Source organism: Rhinopithecus bieti, unplaced genomic scaffold (genome assembly GCF_001698545.2).
Source record: "Rhinopithecus bieti isolate Rb0 unplaced genomic scaffold, ASM169854v2 scaffold_18688, whole genome shotgun sequence".
NCBI classification, from domain to species: domain Eukaryota; kingdom Metazoa; phylum Chordata; class Mammalia; order Primates; family Cercopithecidae; genus Rhinopithecus; species Rhinopithecus bieti.
In genome coordinates this window covers 479015-496147 of record NW_016809492.1, presented here as the reverse complement: position 1 = coordinate 496147, position 17133 = coordinate 479015, and the positions used below count along the sequence as shown (strand labels likewise).

The following is a 17133-nucleotide window of genomic DNA, read 5'->3' as shown; positions in this document are numbered from 1 at the left end:
TTAAATGTTTCCAACCCAAATAAATGATAAATATTTGAGAAGATGAATATGCGAATTCCCCGATCTGATCACTGTATGTATCGAAACATCACTATGTACCCCATGATGAGGTACAATTATTTGTCAATTAAAATAATAAATAAAATAAAATAAAACCATATCTCCCCTTTTCTTCCTCCCAACAGCTTACTTGGCTGATACTTTAAGGTGTACTCTGTCAAAATGCCATTCGGGTGGCTCGGTGGATCCCATTCCAAAGTGAGAGAGTCCAGTGTTGGATTCACAATCTTCAAAGATGAGGGAGCACTGGGGACTTACAGGGAGAACTTACAGTCAACACAGAGATTTCTGAATGTTTTAACATGTATTAAAGTGACATTTCACCGTGCTCACACGATTTAAGGTTTTGGGTTTCAGTAACTCATTCCTGATTCAGCTGAAAATACACATTAGTACAAACCTGTGACAGGCACCCATTTAGTTATTCTCTTCCTTTTTCTCTCCTGTCATTTACATTTATATTCAATAAAACCATCCTCTCAAAACACATAATGACTTTGCCTTTAGATGGACTCAAACCTAATATTTTAAAAAGAGGCAGTCCTTATTTGACTCATGAATGGGTCTTAATAGAAGCAAACTAGCTACCAAGTGAAACTATTCTAACCGGATCTGTGAGTGGAAGCAGCTGTGTTCTGGACCATTAAGGACTGTTTTCTCCAACAAACCAGGTGTCTCCAAACAGTCAGAATGCCCTGCCTGGTGGGCTTTGGGCCAGCACGCCCAGGTGCAGAGACGTTCTTATCCTGAGAGCTGACAGCTGCCCAGGATCTGGTGATGAACGGACAAAAGCCTAACCTTGGCACACCCCTGGCCCTTGGGAAGGCCCGAGGGGTCCCAGGTTCTCTGTGGCAGAGGCTGGCAAATCACCAGAGGAAACATGTCTGCTCATCTTTTATTCACTTCCTCATGAGGATGATGGCTAGTGGCAGCTCTCTCTCACAATGGTTACCTCCCCTACCACTGCCCCTGAAAATGAACTAATGGAACCACTCTCCCTATTGTCACTCTAGCCAAAAACCAGAGAGTCAACCTGAACTTCCCTATCTGCCTCATTTCCATCATCTCCTCAGACACTAACTCCACTCCCTTGATCTAAACCATATCCATTTCTTCCTATCCCCATCTTCTTTGCCATTTCCCTGCTTTAGGCCCTCAGATGTCTTTGGCTGGTCCTGAAACCATGCCTGGCACATAATTCTAGGCTTCTAAGCTTCCCCAACCCAATAAGTGGTTCTTTACTTTGGGGGGGATCACAGACCCTTTTAAGAATCTGATGACAGCCATAAACACTCCCTGGAAAAATATACACACATCTTGCATACAATTTCAGGAGGTTCATGGAGCTCGTTCAACCCATTCATTGACTCCCTAAGGGACTTCAGTCCCCAGGTTAACAGCCTTTGGCCTGCAGGTTTGTCCACAGCACCCAAGACCATCCATGATCTGGGCCTTCCCTAGCTGACCTTCCTCCCTTTTCTTACCAGTTCTGGCCATGCAACTTGCAGTTTTCTGAAGGAGCCAGGCTATTTCATACCTTTGTGTCTTCAGACATACTTCTTCCTCTCTTCTTTATCCTTCAATTCTCTGATCATCTCCTCTATGACACCTTTCCCTGAATCACCTAAAGAACCAGTGTGAGGCTTCACTTGTGAAAGCCTTGAGTAGGAAGGGCCCTGACTCTCTAAGGGACAGTGAGAGTGAGGACAAAAACTTATAATGAGATGGGAGCTGGAACACAGGGTGGTTCTCAGAGGCTGCTGGGCAGCTGCTCACATCATGAATCTTTCAATCAGCAGCCAGGGTGGGGTGCATCTTCTGTGAACTTCTTTTATCAAAAAGAGCTAAGCAATCTACAGAAGTTATCTGGCCATTGTCATAGTGGCATATTGTTGCAAAATTTAAAATAGGTAAAGCTTATTTTATTGCCTTTTCCAATCTTCATTCCTTTTACCACATGGGCCCCTCTCTCCATCACCCACAAGGCTCCATTGTCCCTGTGTCCAAATTCCTTCTCACCCGACTCCTGGATCAATATATATTCCGTCCTCCCTTACTGCTTCCCTTGCAGTTGCCCATATCTGCAATAACTTTTCCCTCCTCTTCCCAATCCACTTGGTCAAGACTTGCAACCTTCTAACTCAGTTCAACTTTCAAATAAATTAGAGAAGTGCACTAAGAAAGAAGCTACAGAAGTAAACTATAACTTATAGAAATATTTTCCTTTCCAGGTGTTTTTGTTAGGTTATCTAATTTGGTTCTCAGGCTTTTCAGATGAGGCTACTGACACTAAGAGAAGTTATGGAACCTCTTTCAGATCAGAAAGTTAATGATCCAAATAAATGTCAAAGTAGCAAGGTTTCAGAGAGTGCATGTGGAGAAAAATTTTAAGTCAAGGGAGAGGGCATTTCAGAGCAGCAATTTGGGTTCTGAAGCCTCCTACATACACTTAGGCCACATATGATCTGATATTTTGGTAGCTTTGTGTGTGCTGTATTCATCTATGGGAATTTCAATCACATTTGGCTTCCAGAATATACTTTGATCAGTAGCCCTTCTGTCAGGCAAAACCTCTCAGGCTATGCCATATGTTCCTGGGATCTTAGAGACGCATCCATTCCATACCTCCTTCTGGAGTATTAAAGACTCTGTCAGGGCTGGCTGGGCCCTCCCCTTTCCCATTGACCACTCGGACGTTCAGTGTGTAGTGGCTAAAGGGCTCCAGCCCCGGCAACATGCCATGCGTCTTGCTGCCTTGAAAGGTGAGGATCTTTTTCTCAATGTGACGTCTGTTTCTTTTAGATGAACTCTGTGTCTTCCAATAGTAAATCTGAAACAGCAAGAACAAAAGTCAGGAATGCACAAAGGAGGAAACAAGATTCCTTATGCTCACAAAATTGAAATTGTTGTTTTTCCAGAAAATTCCCTTGGTACATTTTAGAAGAAAATTACTAACAAAACTGATGGATATTGATTCTGAGGCAAGAGGAATAGAAGCCCATAGATAATGAGGGAAATTAAATTATAGCCACATGACAAAGCTGGGCTACACTATTTTGTCGCAGGAGTCTAAAGAAAATGAAAACAGTGTGAGACCCATATGGTTTTCTCTAGAACATGAGGCAAATGGAGGACAATAGAATTTAAGTCTTTTACTTGTATAAAATATTCTAAAAATAAAAATTACTGCCCAATGTTTACATACTTTTCCAGAATACATGTTCACGTACAATCTATCATTTAGTTTAATCCTAGACACCACAGTGAGGCTTTTATTACTGTCATTCATATGGTGCAGATGAACGTGTGGGCTACTAAGTGACTTTCATAGCCACAGAGCTATCAGGAGCCACAGGGGATACTCCTTTTTTTGTATTTGATTGCAGGCACAGGTTTTGGAGTGATGGGTAAGAAAGTATTGATTAATTTTGGTCACAAACCCAGAATTGTTGTTTACTAAGTTCTCTTAAATTCTTAGGAATTTAAAGGGATTTTCAAGAGACGTCAACATTTATACGGAATCTGGCAAAGCTGAGGGGGGGAGGAAAAAGGTTGAATGTGATGTAGTACAAAAAGTGACCTCTAGAGGGCAGGCTAAACAAATCAAAGTAGTGATTGTTTGCTTGGCCGCCTATCAGTAACAAATCTCTATGAATCAGTGCTTCTCAAGAACAAAGATAATGGATATTTATCTTTCAGTACATCTCAGGAACAAAGATAATGGATATTTATAAGAATGACCTAGCTGAGAGTATAAGGTCTTAAAGTATATTCTGAATTATTTTTAAAATGCCTAAATGATTATCAGGATAATTTTGTGTGTTCACCACATGTGGTCCATATTGCTTTAAAGCTAGCTACAGTTGATAATATTCTAGGTTGTTAAAAAATTAATTTTCCCCATTTTGTATACATACTTAGTTGGCAGAATGTTAGATCATCAGTGGGAAAAATGGAGAAAACTTTTTTTTTCTTATTTTGGATGCAGTGAGATTTCAAGTCAACTCTGGCAGTGGCTACCTGAGGCAATGAGCCAAATGAACTCTTCAGTCCACAAGTTCACAAAGCAATGAACCAAATAAGCCCCACCTCCTGTAGTGTGCATGACAAGTGGCATTCGCTTCTGCCCTTACTAAAGAAAGCCACAAAAGGTCCCCCTTCACTTGCCCGATAGCCTTGTAGGTGTCCTCGGATACTTTTCAGAGGTACTGGGTCCCAGTGCACCTCCGCTAAGGTACTGTTCACCACATTCACATGCACGTTCCCGGGAGCCACCATTGGGACTAGGAAAAGGACAGGCAAGCGGTATAAGTATCAATGTTATTTTTAATTTATATAATATCACTATCTCTAATAATTTTTGGCCTGAAGCATACTCCAGTCCTGTTCTATGGATTATTAAGGCTTGAACACAGATTTTGGGGTATCTGTTTGACTTTGTGAGAGTTTTTTTTTTTTTTTTTTTTAAGAGATGGCATCTTGCTATGTTGCCCAGGCTAGACTCAAATTCCTTGGCTCAAGGGATCCTCTCACCTCAGCGTCCTGAGTAGGAAAACGAGATTTTTTTAAAAGTACAATTGACCCTTGAACAACACAGGTTTGAACTGCATGGATCCACTTACACGTGGATTTTTTTTTTCCACACAAATACAGTCAGCCCTCTACATCTGCAGATTCTGCATCTATAGCCAAAGAAGATGGAAAACACAGTATTCTCAGGTGCAAAACCCACGGATAGGGAGGGCTGACTTTTTACATAGACAGGTTCCATAGGGCCATCTGTGGGACTTGAGTATTTGCAGATTTGGGTGTCCAAGGCAGGGTGTCCTGGAACCAATCCCCTGTGGATACCAAGGGACAACTAAACTGCAATCACCTTGAAAGTTCTGAACTTCTCTTTCTTATACAGCAGGCTGTTTAAATTCAGAGAAGTCATGCAAAATAATTGCCACCTCCCTCCCTTGGAACCTGAACAGCTCTGGAAATGGCCTTGGCTTGCACCTTGGCAAGTCTGTTTTGCTGGGGAAAAGTAGAAAGGAAACGGCATCACTTACGGTCTTCTCCAGAATGTCCCATGACTACAGCTGGCTCGGGGGCAAACCCCACGTCATTCAGGGCCTGAACTTTGAGCAGATATGGAACAAAGGTTGGCGTGCCTGAGACAATATATTTGGATACATTTGCCACAACCACAGATGTCCATTCATCATCACCGTCTTTCTGGCGCCAGCTAACTTTGTACTGAAGGCCTGGCCCATTAGATTCGAAACCATTCAAGGGCTACAAGAAAAGCCAAATAACCAGAGCTTATAACACAGATCAACTGCACAATCTTTTACAGGAACAGCAAATTCAATTCCCAGACCTACAGAGAGTGATCATTGAAATACTAAAACACAAGCTATTAACCATTTTCTCCAGGGATCTTCTATCAATTGTGCATTTGCAATGAGATTCAAAGCTTGTTTGGGATCAACATTTCAAAGTTTGTAAATTACTATCTTGATGCAATAAATACCATATAAACCTTTCAAACTCCGGCTCTACAGTCAAGGATGGTGATTCTTCAGACATTTTGGTCACAAAGAATCCTTTATATATTCCTGTTTGTGCAATAGTACATCATTGTCCATTTTACTTGCAGATGGAAACTTACGTACTGTTTTCCTCTTTATTAAAAAAAGGCTAGCCTGTCATTCTGTTGTTTCTACATGTTTGTATAAATATATGTATATATATGCATACATGTCTAAGTATGCATGTATGGATCTATCTAAAATAGGTTTTGAATTATGAGTAAATATATGTTAATTTTCCAAATCCAGAAAACACAGACAAGGTTTCCCCACTAAAGAAGTTGACTGCTGGGAATGGCTTGGTGCATGTCTTCCAGGTGGTTCTTTTCTTTTGAGATGGAGTCTTGCTCTGTCACCCAGGCTGGAGTGCAGTGGCGTAATCTCAGCTCACTGCAACCTCCTTCTCCTGGGTTCAAGCGATTCTCCTGTCTCAGCCTCCTGAGTAGCTGGGATCAGATGCACCACTACACTCCAGTAATTTTTGTATTTTTAGTAGAGACGGGGTTTCACCATGTTGGTCAGGCTGGTCTCAAACTCCTGACCTCATGATCTGCCCACCTCGGCCTCCCAAAGTGCTGGGATTACAGGCGTGAGCCACTGGCCCCGGCCCCAGCCCCAGGTGGTTCTTTATGATAGTTAGCATTTTTTTGAGCACGTGTATCCGCTAGGTACTGTTCTAGGTGCTTTATATGTATTAGCTCCTTTAATACTGTGAAACTGGTTCTATTATTATTCTCATCACACATGTGCCTAACAGAGATGTTAAACAACTGGCCTAAGGTCACAGAGTTAGTGGCAGAGCTGGGATTTGTACCAAATCATTTTGACTCCAGAGTTCAAGCTTTTAACAACTACATAATACTGCCTCTTAAGTAAAGATATATATGTATCTTTATATATTTTTTTTCCCCAGAAATAGGTGAAATGAGATTTTAATGTAGATATTATTTTCAAACAACTTTTTTTTTCACTCTAAAAAATAGCGAATAAATTTGAAGGCATCATAGCTCACCTTCCATGTAATCACCAAATTATCAGGCTCTGTTCCCAGTCCTTCCACATCTGCGGGATTTTTATCAGGTTCTGGAAGTTAAGCAGCCACACATGCGTAAGTTTTGGTCTTTTGCGAAAAGTGGAAAACTTTTTTATTTCATTTCGTACCCTAGAAGTCCTGCTTTCCCGCTTTACCTGAGGCTTTCGTCAAATATTGCTCAGAGGCCTCGCTGGGCAAGCTCTTCCCGATGCTGTTCACTGCCATGACGCGGAAGGAGTAGTTCACGTAAGGAGACAGCTTCAGCTGGGCTGTGGTCTGTGTTCCAGAAACTTCAGTTTGGTGGTGCCACAGTCCTGGCTCGTGCATTGTATCTTCATATTCGATGATGAATTCTGGTCACGACACACACACACCCAACCCAAGACCGTGAATTCAGTCAACCCAGGGGTAGCTGCTAGCTATAACTAACAGGGCAACCCAACACAAGCAACCCAACATGAATTATTTTACTTTCAAGAAAAACGCCATTAAAATATTTTGATTTCAGAGTTATCATTATCCTCAATACTTAAGCACACATAACATTTTAGTGGAAAATGGCATCTCACTGTATTTAACTTAATTTCTCCTTTTACAAAAAAAAAATTTGACCACCTTTTCATATATTTAAACTTTTTAGGGATATATGGATTAATTCTTAACAGTTTTAGATTTTACCAGACCTGGTATTCTTTCCCTAGCATGCTGAGTTTAGTTACTTAAAACTGTTTAGAATTAATCCATATATCCCTAAAAAGTTTAAATATATGAAAAGATGATCAAATTTGTTTTCATAATAGTATAAATTAAATTAAATATAGTCAATGCCATTTTCCACTAAACATATTGGCAATAATCAAATCCACTAAACACATTGGCAATAATCAAAGGTTTAACATGCTTTGTTGATATGACACAAGGAATCAAGCATTCTCTGACTTTGTAGGAAGTGTAAGTTGGGACAACTTCTATATAAGACAATTTAGAAAATCTGTCAATATTTAAGGCACATACTAAATTTTACTTCTAGCAATTTGTTTTGAATAAATGGGCTCACACAAATGGCTCAAACACACATGAGAAAGAATTTACATTGCAGTGTTATTTGCAATTGAAACAACCTAATTGCAAACAACCTGAACATCCATCAACAGGACACTGACTAAACAAATTACACTATATCCACACAATGGAATACTCTGCAGCTGTTAAAAGTGACTGTCAGCCAGGTGCAGTAGCTCACACCTGTAAACTCAGCACTTTGGGGGACCCAGGTGGGTGGAGTCCAGGAGTCTGAGACCAGCCTGGGCAACCTAGCAAAACCCCATCTCTACAAAAAATTAGGTGGGTGTAGTGGCGTGCAACTATAGTTCCAGCTATTGGGGAGGCTGAGGTGGGAGGATCACCTGAGCCCAGGAAGTCAAGGGTGCAGTGACACCCACACTCCTTTCCATACTTCCCTCTGAATTGTAAAATTACAATTTCAGAACTCCCTCACCAACTGGCTCTGGCTGAGTTTCACCAATGAGAACAATGACAGAGAGAGAGGAGAGGAGAGGAGAGGGAGGGAGGGGAGGGGAGGCCGAGGGGAGGGGAGGGGAGAGGAGGAGAGGGAATAGGGCTGTTCCATACGTACTGAAATGGAATGATTTCTAAAGTGTATTGTCAAGTGAAACCAAGTAGGATATGGAATCATGTGTGCTGGATACTATGCTTGTGTAAATGTAAAACAAAATTACTATAACAAATAAACAGACATATTCACTTGCATATAAATGCATACTATCTCTCGGAGAATATAAACCAATAATACTGGTGTGGCCAGAGGAGCCGGGAGACAGGGGCGGGAGAAGACATACTTTTCAGTGCATACCCTCTGCATCTACTAAAATTCTGTGGTATGTACACATTTTACCCTTGTAAAATAATAGGTAGTTGGATATTCACTGATTGCCTACTATGGGCCAGGTACCATGATATGCACGGTAAACACAAAGATAAACTAAAAATATTGTATGTGTTGCAGTGGTTCAAAACTAAGTCCTTGGAGTTCTCCTTTCAATCCACATTCATCTTTGGGTGATCTTCAGTCCTATAAATGGATGACTTTCACGTTTACATCTGTAGCCCAGACCTCTTCCCTGAACTGCAGACTCAGAAAGTCCAATTGTCTGCTCGACAATTCCACTTGGTTGTCCATGACAGCATCTCAAACTGGATAGTACCAAAACTAATTCTAATCTTCCTCTCCAATTGATAGTGACAACCCAGGTCAAAACCTGGAATCCTTCTTATTTCCCTACTTCCTCCACACTCTCGGTAGTACAATGGCCTGTACCATTAAGATATATCCAAAATCTGACCATTTCTCAGTCTATTCCAGGCCACCCTCATCTCTTGTGTGAATTATCACATAACCTCTTAATTCATTAGTTCCCAAACTTTCTCGGTTTATGGTATACTTAGTGTCTCCGTAATTTATTTTTCATGGCTCCCTTAGGCCAAAAGAATTACTTAATGTTTTCATGTATTAAGTAGCTAGATTCATACAACTTGATATGTATTTATATCTTAAATAAATGTAAACAATTTAAATTTTAAACAATTTTAAATCTATTTATATCTTAACAATGTAAAGCTTCTTTTATATAAGTTCTCAAACCTTGTAAACAGATTGGACACCACCTTCCACATTTCCTATTCCCCACTGATTTCCGTGTGGCACTTGCTTTTTATCACAGCAAACACTTTGCAGAGATATAACATTATCACAAAATGACATGGGATATAAAGTTGAACCTGTAATCTGCCTCAAGCTAATTTTATGTGATGTTTGACAGATGTCACTGTTTTGTTTTTTTTTTTTTCATACCGGAATTCAAAAGTTAAAACTTTAAGATTATTTCAAGGAAGGTACCCCTGTGAATTCACTGAGGTACCACAGGACACTTCAGTGCACAGTTTGGGAACCACGGTCTTACCCAATCTCTCTGCTTCCCCTCTTGTTCTTCTATACACTATTTTCAATAGACAAGCCAGAGTTATTCATTCATCACTCCTCTGTTCAAACCCTCCAAGGCTTCCCCATCCTCACAGTGGCCTACAGGACCTTGCACAATTCCCACTCCACACACCCACCACCTAACTCTTTGCCTCTTTGACCTTCTCTCCTCCTTCACTTTCCCTTGTTCATTTTGCTGCAGCCACACTGGCATCCTAGCAGGCACGCCCTGTCTTAGGGCCTTTGCTCTTTTCCTTTGCTCTTGCTGTAAAGTTCTTCCCCTAGACAACTGCACAGTGTGCTCACTGACCTCCCTCGCCTGTCTTCATTGACATATTCAAGTGTTCTTTTCTTAGTGTGGCCTTTCCTATTCACACTATTCACAATTATACCCCTAGCTCCACATCTCTTTCTACTGATTTGTTTCTTGCATGCCCTAAACACATATAAACACAATCATATGTATGAGTTTGAGTCCTCTAGGAAGCAAAGGTGAAGACAGAATTAGAAGTGCAAGAGGTGACCAGGCGCAGTGGCTCATGCCTGTAATCCCAGCACTTTGGGAGGCCGAGGTGGGAGGATCACGAGGTCAGGAGATCGAGACCATCCTGGCTAACACAGTGAAACCCCATCTCTACTAAAAATGCAAAATACAAGAAAAATGGTGGCAAGCACCTGTAGTCCTACCTACTCGGGAGGCTGAGGCAGGAGAATGGCGTGAACTCCGGAGGTGGAACTTGCAGTGAGCCAAGATCGCGCCACTGCACTCCAGCCTAGGCAACAAAGCGAGACTCCGTCTCAAAAAAAAAAAAAAAAAAAAAGAAAAGAAAAGAAAAGAAAAAAGGTAAAAAGAAGTGCAAGAGGTCTATTTGGGAAAATGTCCATGGAAGAAAAACGGGAGAGGAAGCAGGAAGCCTGAAGGAGGGAAGACCCTCAGAACACACCGCTGGTCTGACATCTGTAACAGGAAGAGGGGGAGGGAAGGAGGAGTGAGTAGTAGGAGCCTCAGACTACACTATAGTGTAGCTCTGAGACAGTCTCAGCCAGGTCAACCAGGAGCCCAGAGTACAGTCTGCACAGAAGAGTTCTGTATTAGGCATGTGTGACCTCTGGGACCTTTGCTGTGCCCAGTCACTGGATCACCCCAAGGAGTGTGGCCTCATGTGAACCCTGCAGTGGAGCCTTAGAGAAGGAGAAGTAGATGGAGGCTGTCGGTTAACACTCCTTCCAGCAGGTTCGCTCTTGAAGGTAGATCTGAGTCTCTGCATGTGTGCATGTATATATATATTTTTACATGCAGATATAATGACATTATACTTAATAATATATTATTAATTTTATCTTATTTATGGCCTCATCTAAAATATAAGCTCCATAACCACAGAGATTTTTGACTATTTTGTTTTAGAACAATGTCTGGCACTCAAAATATCTGTAGGCACTCAAAAATATCTGTTGAATGAAAGTAACAAATGAAAGAGTAGAAATGCCTTGAAATCTAATGGTATTATTTTAATAGAGGCACAAAGAGTCTCCAAGTCAACTAACCAGCTAACTCCAGCTAATGTACAAAATGAGCTAGAAGACTGGGCCTGGATGAATGTGTGTTCTAATCAAGTACAATGAACACACAAGTAGGGAAAAGAGCACCATTAAACAACACAAGATAGAGGGGAGGCTTTTGTTAAATTTTAGTGGAAATATTCTACTTTACCAGGAAGTGCAATACATCAACACACCTGCCATTTGAGAATCATCTTAGGTAGTCATCAGAAAGGAATTTCGTCTTCCTGCAGTATATGCCTGAAGGTAATAATGTATTTCAGGCATGTGACCTGATTGTGTCTGCCTCTTAAGTATCTCTTTGGTTTTACAATTAAACTTCTAAGCTTACCTATAGTCTAATTTTATTATGCTCTTCTAGTATCCTTATGACATTGTCCTTCATTATCTTATTTCCTAGGCCTAGGCTTACGCCACCAAAGTGAGAAGCTCACATTGTTGAATGGGCAACTTTGTAGCAGGAACTAATGGAAAGAAAGAGACCTAGGTTGGAAGTTAAGGTAGAACCTGTTATCTACACCCAGTTCTGTTACGAACAGTGGGTTGAAAAGTTACTCATCAAGTCTCAATTTCCTAATATGAAGACAGGGCTCTTCAGCAATTGCTCCTCCTAACCTTTTCTCCCAGAAGAGATGGGCAAAATAAACTAACTTAAGGTGTATCTTCCTATGTAGTAGATATTTAAAGTGATTTTTATGTATCTTAAACACAAATGACGGTGTATTTGATTAACCAACATCTTCAGCAATTAAGTGGTGTCCTAATCTATAAGGTGTAACCAGGAATAATTTCAGCTCTGAAGAGAGGAAGGACATAAATAAATATTTTTGTTCTATCAGTAATGAAGCAGAGAATCCCAGTATATACCTTTGTGAGGAAATTTAGTTGACTGTTACAAAGTGCTTCAAACATAGCCATTTAGTTGATCAGTAATAGAACAAATAATACCACATACTTGTAATGGGGCTATTGTTGTCATCGCCTGGGGTCCATGACAGTTGAACACTTTTGTCAAGTTGATCTGTCAATTCTAAGTCAAAGGGAGGATTTGGGACATCTGTAGACCAAAGATACACACATCATGGTCACCCTTCCATCTTTAAGAGGCTCTCCTTTACTCGTGATACTATTCACAGAGGTGACATCTCAAAGACACAGCACACTTGATAGTCAACGGGCATGCAACTGAAAGGAAATGTGCACAGCTGAGGTTGCTGGGAACACAGGAGCACACCCAAGATAACCCATCAATGAGTTCTGCTCACTTGTTTTTCAAAGGAAATGAAAACATTTGTAACTAAACCCAGCGAAGCCAACACATGTGGTTCATCAGCACTCTCAGCGTTTCTTCTCATAAACATGAATGGGCACAAACATGAAAAATAATAAGCTTAATTTCTAATACATGGGAAATAGAGAATAGCAACTGCTGAAAAAAGAAATATAGGCAAATAAAAGGTGCTGTTTAAAGAAAATTCAAATGTTCTTTCTGAAACATGCTGAATACCAGATTTTGGGGCTCTGAAAGAATGTTTATATTTGCAAAAGAATCCTGAAATAGATGCTATGTAGCCCTCAGCATGCATAAGTGTGTTTACTCCCAGAGGACAACAGTGTATAGACAGACACATGTTGGGATGAAGGTGTCCCAGAGGCATGTCTGCCTCTTCTAATGGTGCTTCTGAGATCCAGAGAGTTACCGTTCCCCCCAGGCCTTTATTTGACCTTGCTCCTAGGAGTAACTCTGGCTCGTAGGGGACCAGAGACCATATAAACATATGTGCTTTTTTTTTTTCTTATCAGTCATAAAGCAGTAAATGTCTACAAAGCACAGGTTTTATATTGGATAATTAGATACAATATTAATAATATTGTGCAAAATCAGCTAAGATTATGCCAAAAAATTGATTTTTGTATTGATGTGCTGAATAAAGATGAAAGTTCTCTAAATAAAAAGATTTCTGGAAATGATTTCTGATTTGTTTTCCAGATTCTAAAAAGCCACACAACATGAATGTACCCCTCCTTTTGGTCTTTCTTGAGTGATTTGCCTTTTGTCAACACATGGTGAGTCGGTTTTCTCTGATATAAAAGTTAAATGTTCTAAACATCCATTTTTCCCCATATACGTTTCTTGAAAATGGAATCCCAAAACAAGATTTATTTTTCTCAAACAATTTTAATAAATTTAGGTGAAAACCTAATTTGTAGAAGGATATTAGAAATAGCTTTTTCATTCTGTAAAATGTGAATGATGGCTTTTGAAAAAGCACTATGCTACTTTACAAGGAAATCGCATCAAAGAGGGATTTTATCAAACAAAGTGATTTTATAATAGCACATGAACTATTTAGAAACAACTGGCAACGAACTTGGTGAAAAATCTAGGGTTATGACGAAGAAATGATTCATTGTCAGTAAATGGATGACACAACATAACAACTGACAGAGCCCTTTTCCTTAAGAAACACAATTATGTGACATAGAAAAGAAAGTTAAGAATATTTTCTGCAAATGTGAAATTGTTCGACAGAAAACAGAGAAAGAAGACTCATATTAGTTTACCGTAAACGGGAGCTGGAGTTGGAGTAGGAGCTAGAAAGGACATTAATATAAAGGATTTTAATCAAAATTAGTAATGGAAAGATACAAGATAGCACAAGATGACAAAGATTGTACATTATTCAAGTTTATAAAATTAAGCCCTATGCTTAGCTGTGAGACACAGCATTGATAAACATGCAGTAACAATTTAGGAAAAAAACCTTCAATTTTAGATACAAGTAGATTATTTCTCCTTATTTTATTACAAAAAAGGTTACTAATGTGCATATCCACCATTTCACCCAGTGCTGCTACACAGAATATTTATACTGAAATTATTGCCTCCAAGACATCTTTCAAAGAAGAAAAACATGGGTATGAACTCACCCATGCATATTAACAAGCAATCATTTGATATTTACAATTTTTATCTTATTTTTTCTTTTCAACCAAATGCAGGGAAGGCAGTTGTGCTATTTTTGTTCCCATTCTTACCAACAACGCTAAGCACAGCGCTGGCAGAGACGCTGTCCAGAGTGGTGTTGGCCACACACGTGTAGGTCCCGCTGTCATTGTCACTGACATCAGCTATCACCAGATGATCCTTGTCAACAGTGAACCTGTGGATAGAATGCATTCAGAGCAGCTGAAACGGACATGCAGCCATAACCTATAATTGCTTCACTGGCAGGAAAGAAACTGTAAATTTGATAAAGGAGAAAGATAGTAAACATTTTCTAAAGTTAGAGCAAAATACACGTTAAGAATGATTAAAGTTGAAAAACAATGAGAATTAATTAGAATCTTGGGTTAGAAGGGATAAGTCCTCTGGTACGGTGTTTTTCAACCAGGCCTCTAGAGCACGGGTCTGCAAACCCTGGGCCAAGAACCGGGTACTGTTCTGTTAGGAACTGGGCTGCAGAGGGGACCACTGCTCTAGAGGGTGTGGTAGGACTTTCCTTAAGGCCACAGGGGAATAGGGTGAGTGAAGCTGAGCTCCACCTCCTGTCAGATCAGTGGCAGCATTAGATTCTCACAGGAAGGTGAACTCTATTGTGAACTGTGCAAGTGAGAGATCTAGATTGTGCTCTCCTTATGACAATCTAATGCCTGATGATCTGTCACTGTATATATTACATGTAATAATATATACATGTATATACATATGACAACGTAATGATATTAGAAATAAAGTGCACAATAAATGTAATGCGCTTGAATCATCCTGAAACCACTGTGCCCCCACCCTGTCCATGGAAAAATTGTCTTCCATGAAACCAGTCCCTGGTGCCAAAAAGGTTGGGAGCCACTGCTCTAGAGGGAGACGAAGGAGCTTCCCTAAGTTCCCAGCAGAATGAGGTGAAGGATAGTTCCAGCATTATCCTTACTAAAGGGCTTTACTAAGGCTTTTGCTGCCAAGAAACATTGGAAAACCACTCATTCAGTTCAATTTCTATCGAAGTATATATTTTAAATACTTCATTACTTACTGCAGAAAATCATGTCATTTTCTTACATATATAAACTCCCATAGGAGAAATTAAATGCAAATAATAATAATTTGCTTTATCACTAGAAACAGGAAGATTTAGATGAACAATCTCTCAAGAGTTTTCTACAGGGAACTTGTGGGCATGAAAAATTGCTCAGTAGATCAAAAAATTAATGTATGGAGGATTCATGTATTATTTTAATGAAGCTGTATAAGTCATAAACTGTCTTCTCAGTTAATTTCCAAGTAAAAGCTTCAGCCAGTTAACCTGATGGCCCTTTCTTTATGTTTCCTTTTAATCTTTTTTTTTAATTCAGGGTCTCACTCTATCACCCAGGCTGGAGTGCAGTGGTGCAGTCATGGCTTACTGCAGTCTCAACCTCTGGGCTCAGGTAATTCTCCCACCTCAGCCTTCCAGGTAACTGGGACCACAGGTGTGAGACCACCACACTCGGTTATCCTTTTCATCTTTATCAACTCAACAAATAAAACTGACTAGTTCAAACATAAAATTAGATGGAGACTCTAGGCACATAAAAGAGAAGGCCACAGAGTTCTTCTGGGGTCATTAACAAGCAATAGGGCAATATTTAGACAGCACAACTTTAGGTCAGCAGCAGGTGAACCATAGAAACGATTTCAACCAGAATACAGCATTCCTCCTAATAGAGAGTGAGGTCTATAGCCACTTGGCTAAAACTCACACATTCTACTCTGTACTACTACGTCAAATGGAGGGTCTCATCTGGAAAATGCCATGACATTTTTTCCATTCTTAACTACATCTGCAGCATGCTTGGGTTCTTTTAAATTCTTTACCTGCTTTTGTTTTTCCTTCCCCTTTCACTGGCCTTAGGTAAAATCAAAAGAAAAATTCCCTATCCAAATAAAAATGAGTGTCTTTTAAAATCCTGACAAGGATTTGAGCAGTCTTTTGTGATTAAACAGGTCATATTTCTGCTTTTTGGTAGAATGGTAATGAAAACATCTGTTGAAACTTCACTGTTCAAGGTATGAAACAATGGATGCTGTCCAAGGCCTGAGGGTTTTTTCCCATCCTGAATTACACAAGAGACTAGCACGCAAAGATACACCAACATTCTCAGGGTCCTATTTCGATCACATGATACCTTCTTGGGTAGATATATTTTACAGTAGGGAGAAAATGCATATCTCTCTATTTTGGAGACAGCAGACTTCAGAAACTAAAAACATCACCATAATTGACTACATAGTAGACCTTTAGTTAAAGAATAGCCTAAAGAAAGAATGAGGAGAAAGAAAAGAAATCGTCTTCAAATACCTTTCATCACTGGGCAGTTCCCTATTGTCCTTCAGCCACAGGACAGTGAGGGTTAAGGTATGATCATGTTTCACTTTGCATTCAAAGGACACCATGCTCCCTCTTTGCACAACTGCATATTCGGGCTGTTTAATGATCCATGTAGGATCTGAAATGTAAAGTTATCATTATCCATTTGGCAAAGCTGGAGAATTTGTTCAAACTCATTTAAAAATTAAAAAAACACATTACCTCTGCCTTACCTTTGATTTCTAAGTGAACTTCATTCTTTGCCATTCCTAATTTATTCCTTGCAACACACGTATAAGTTCCTGTACTGTCCTTTTGGGCCACAGGAATTTCCAAAGTTCCATTTTCATGTAAAACATAAATATCTTCATGAAGAGCACTTCCTTTAGCTCCTTTAAACCTTTATTACAGAAATTATCACAATGAGAATAAAAACACATCATATTTTGAAGTCAGACATAAAATGCCATATTCAAGGTCAACATGACCATGATGAATGTGAAAGTTACAAGGCTAGAAGGATTGTACTTTTAAAGTATAAATAGGAAAATA

The 17133-nt window shown here is 39.8% G+C and overlaps 1 protein-coding gene across 10 annotated transcripts in view; it reads right to left on the bottom strand.

Annotated features, from left to right (window-relative positions):
• Positions 1 to 17133, bottom strand: part of NRCAM (neuronal cell adhesion molecule) — a 325277-nt gene that overhangs the window by 34610 nt on the left and 273534 nt on the right. For all 10 annotated transcript variants that reach the window (XM_017889596.1, XM_017889586.1, XM_017889588.1 and 7 more), the window contains 11 exons: positions 16815 to 16981; positions 16573 to 16720; positions 14273 to 14397; positions 13799 to 13828; positions 12189 to 12290; positions 6825 to 7022; positions 6649 to 6719; positions 5115 to 5340; positions 4228 to 4343; positions 2686 to 2890; positions 191 to 313 (listed from right to left, as the gene is read on the bottom strand). In XM_017889596.1, the coding sequence (XP_017745085.1) occupies positions 191 to 313; positions 2686 to 2890; positions 4228 to 4343; positions 5115 to 5340; positions 6649 to 6719; positions 6825 to 7022; positions 12189 to 12290; positions 13799 to 13828; positions 14273 to 14397; positions 16573 to 16720; positions 16815 to 16981 (1511 nt within the window). The remainder of the gene's footprint in view (positions 1 to 190; positions 314 to 2685; positions 2891 to 4227; positions 4344 to 5114; positions 5341 to 6648; positions 6720 to 6824; positions 7023 to 12188; positions 12291 to 13798; positions 13829 to 14272; positions 14398 to 16572; positions 16721 to 16814; positions 16982 to 17133) is intronic.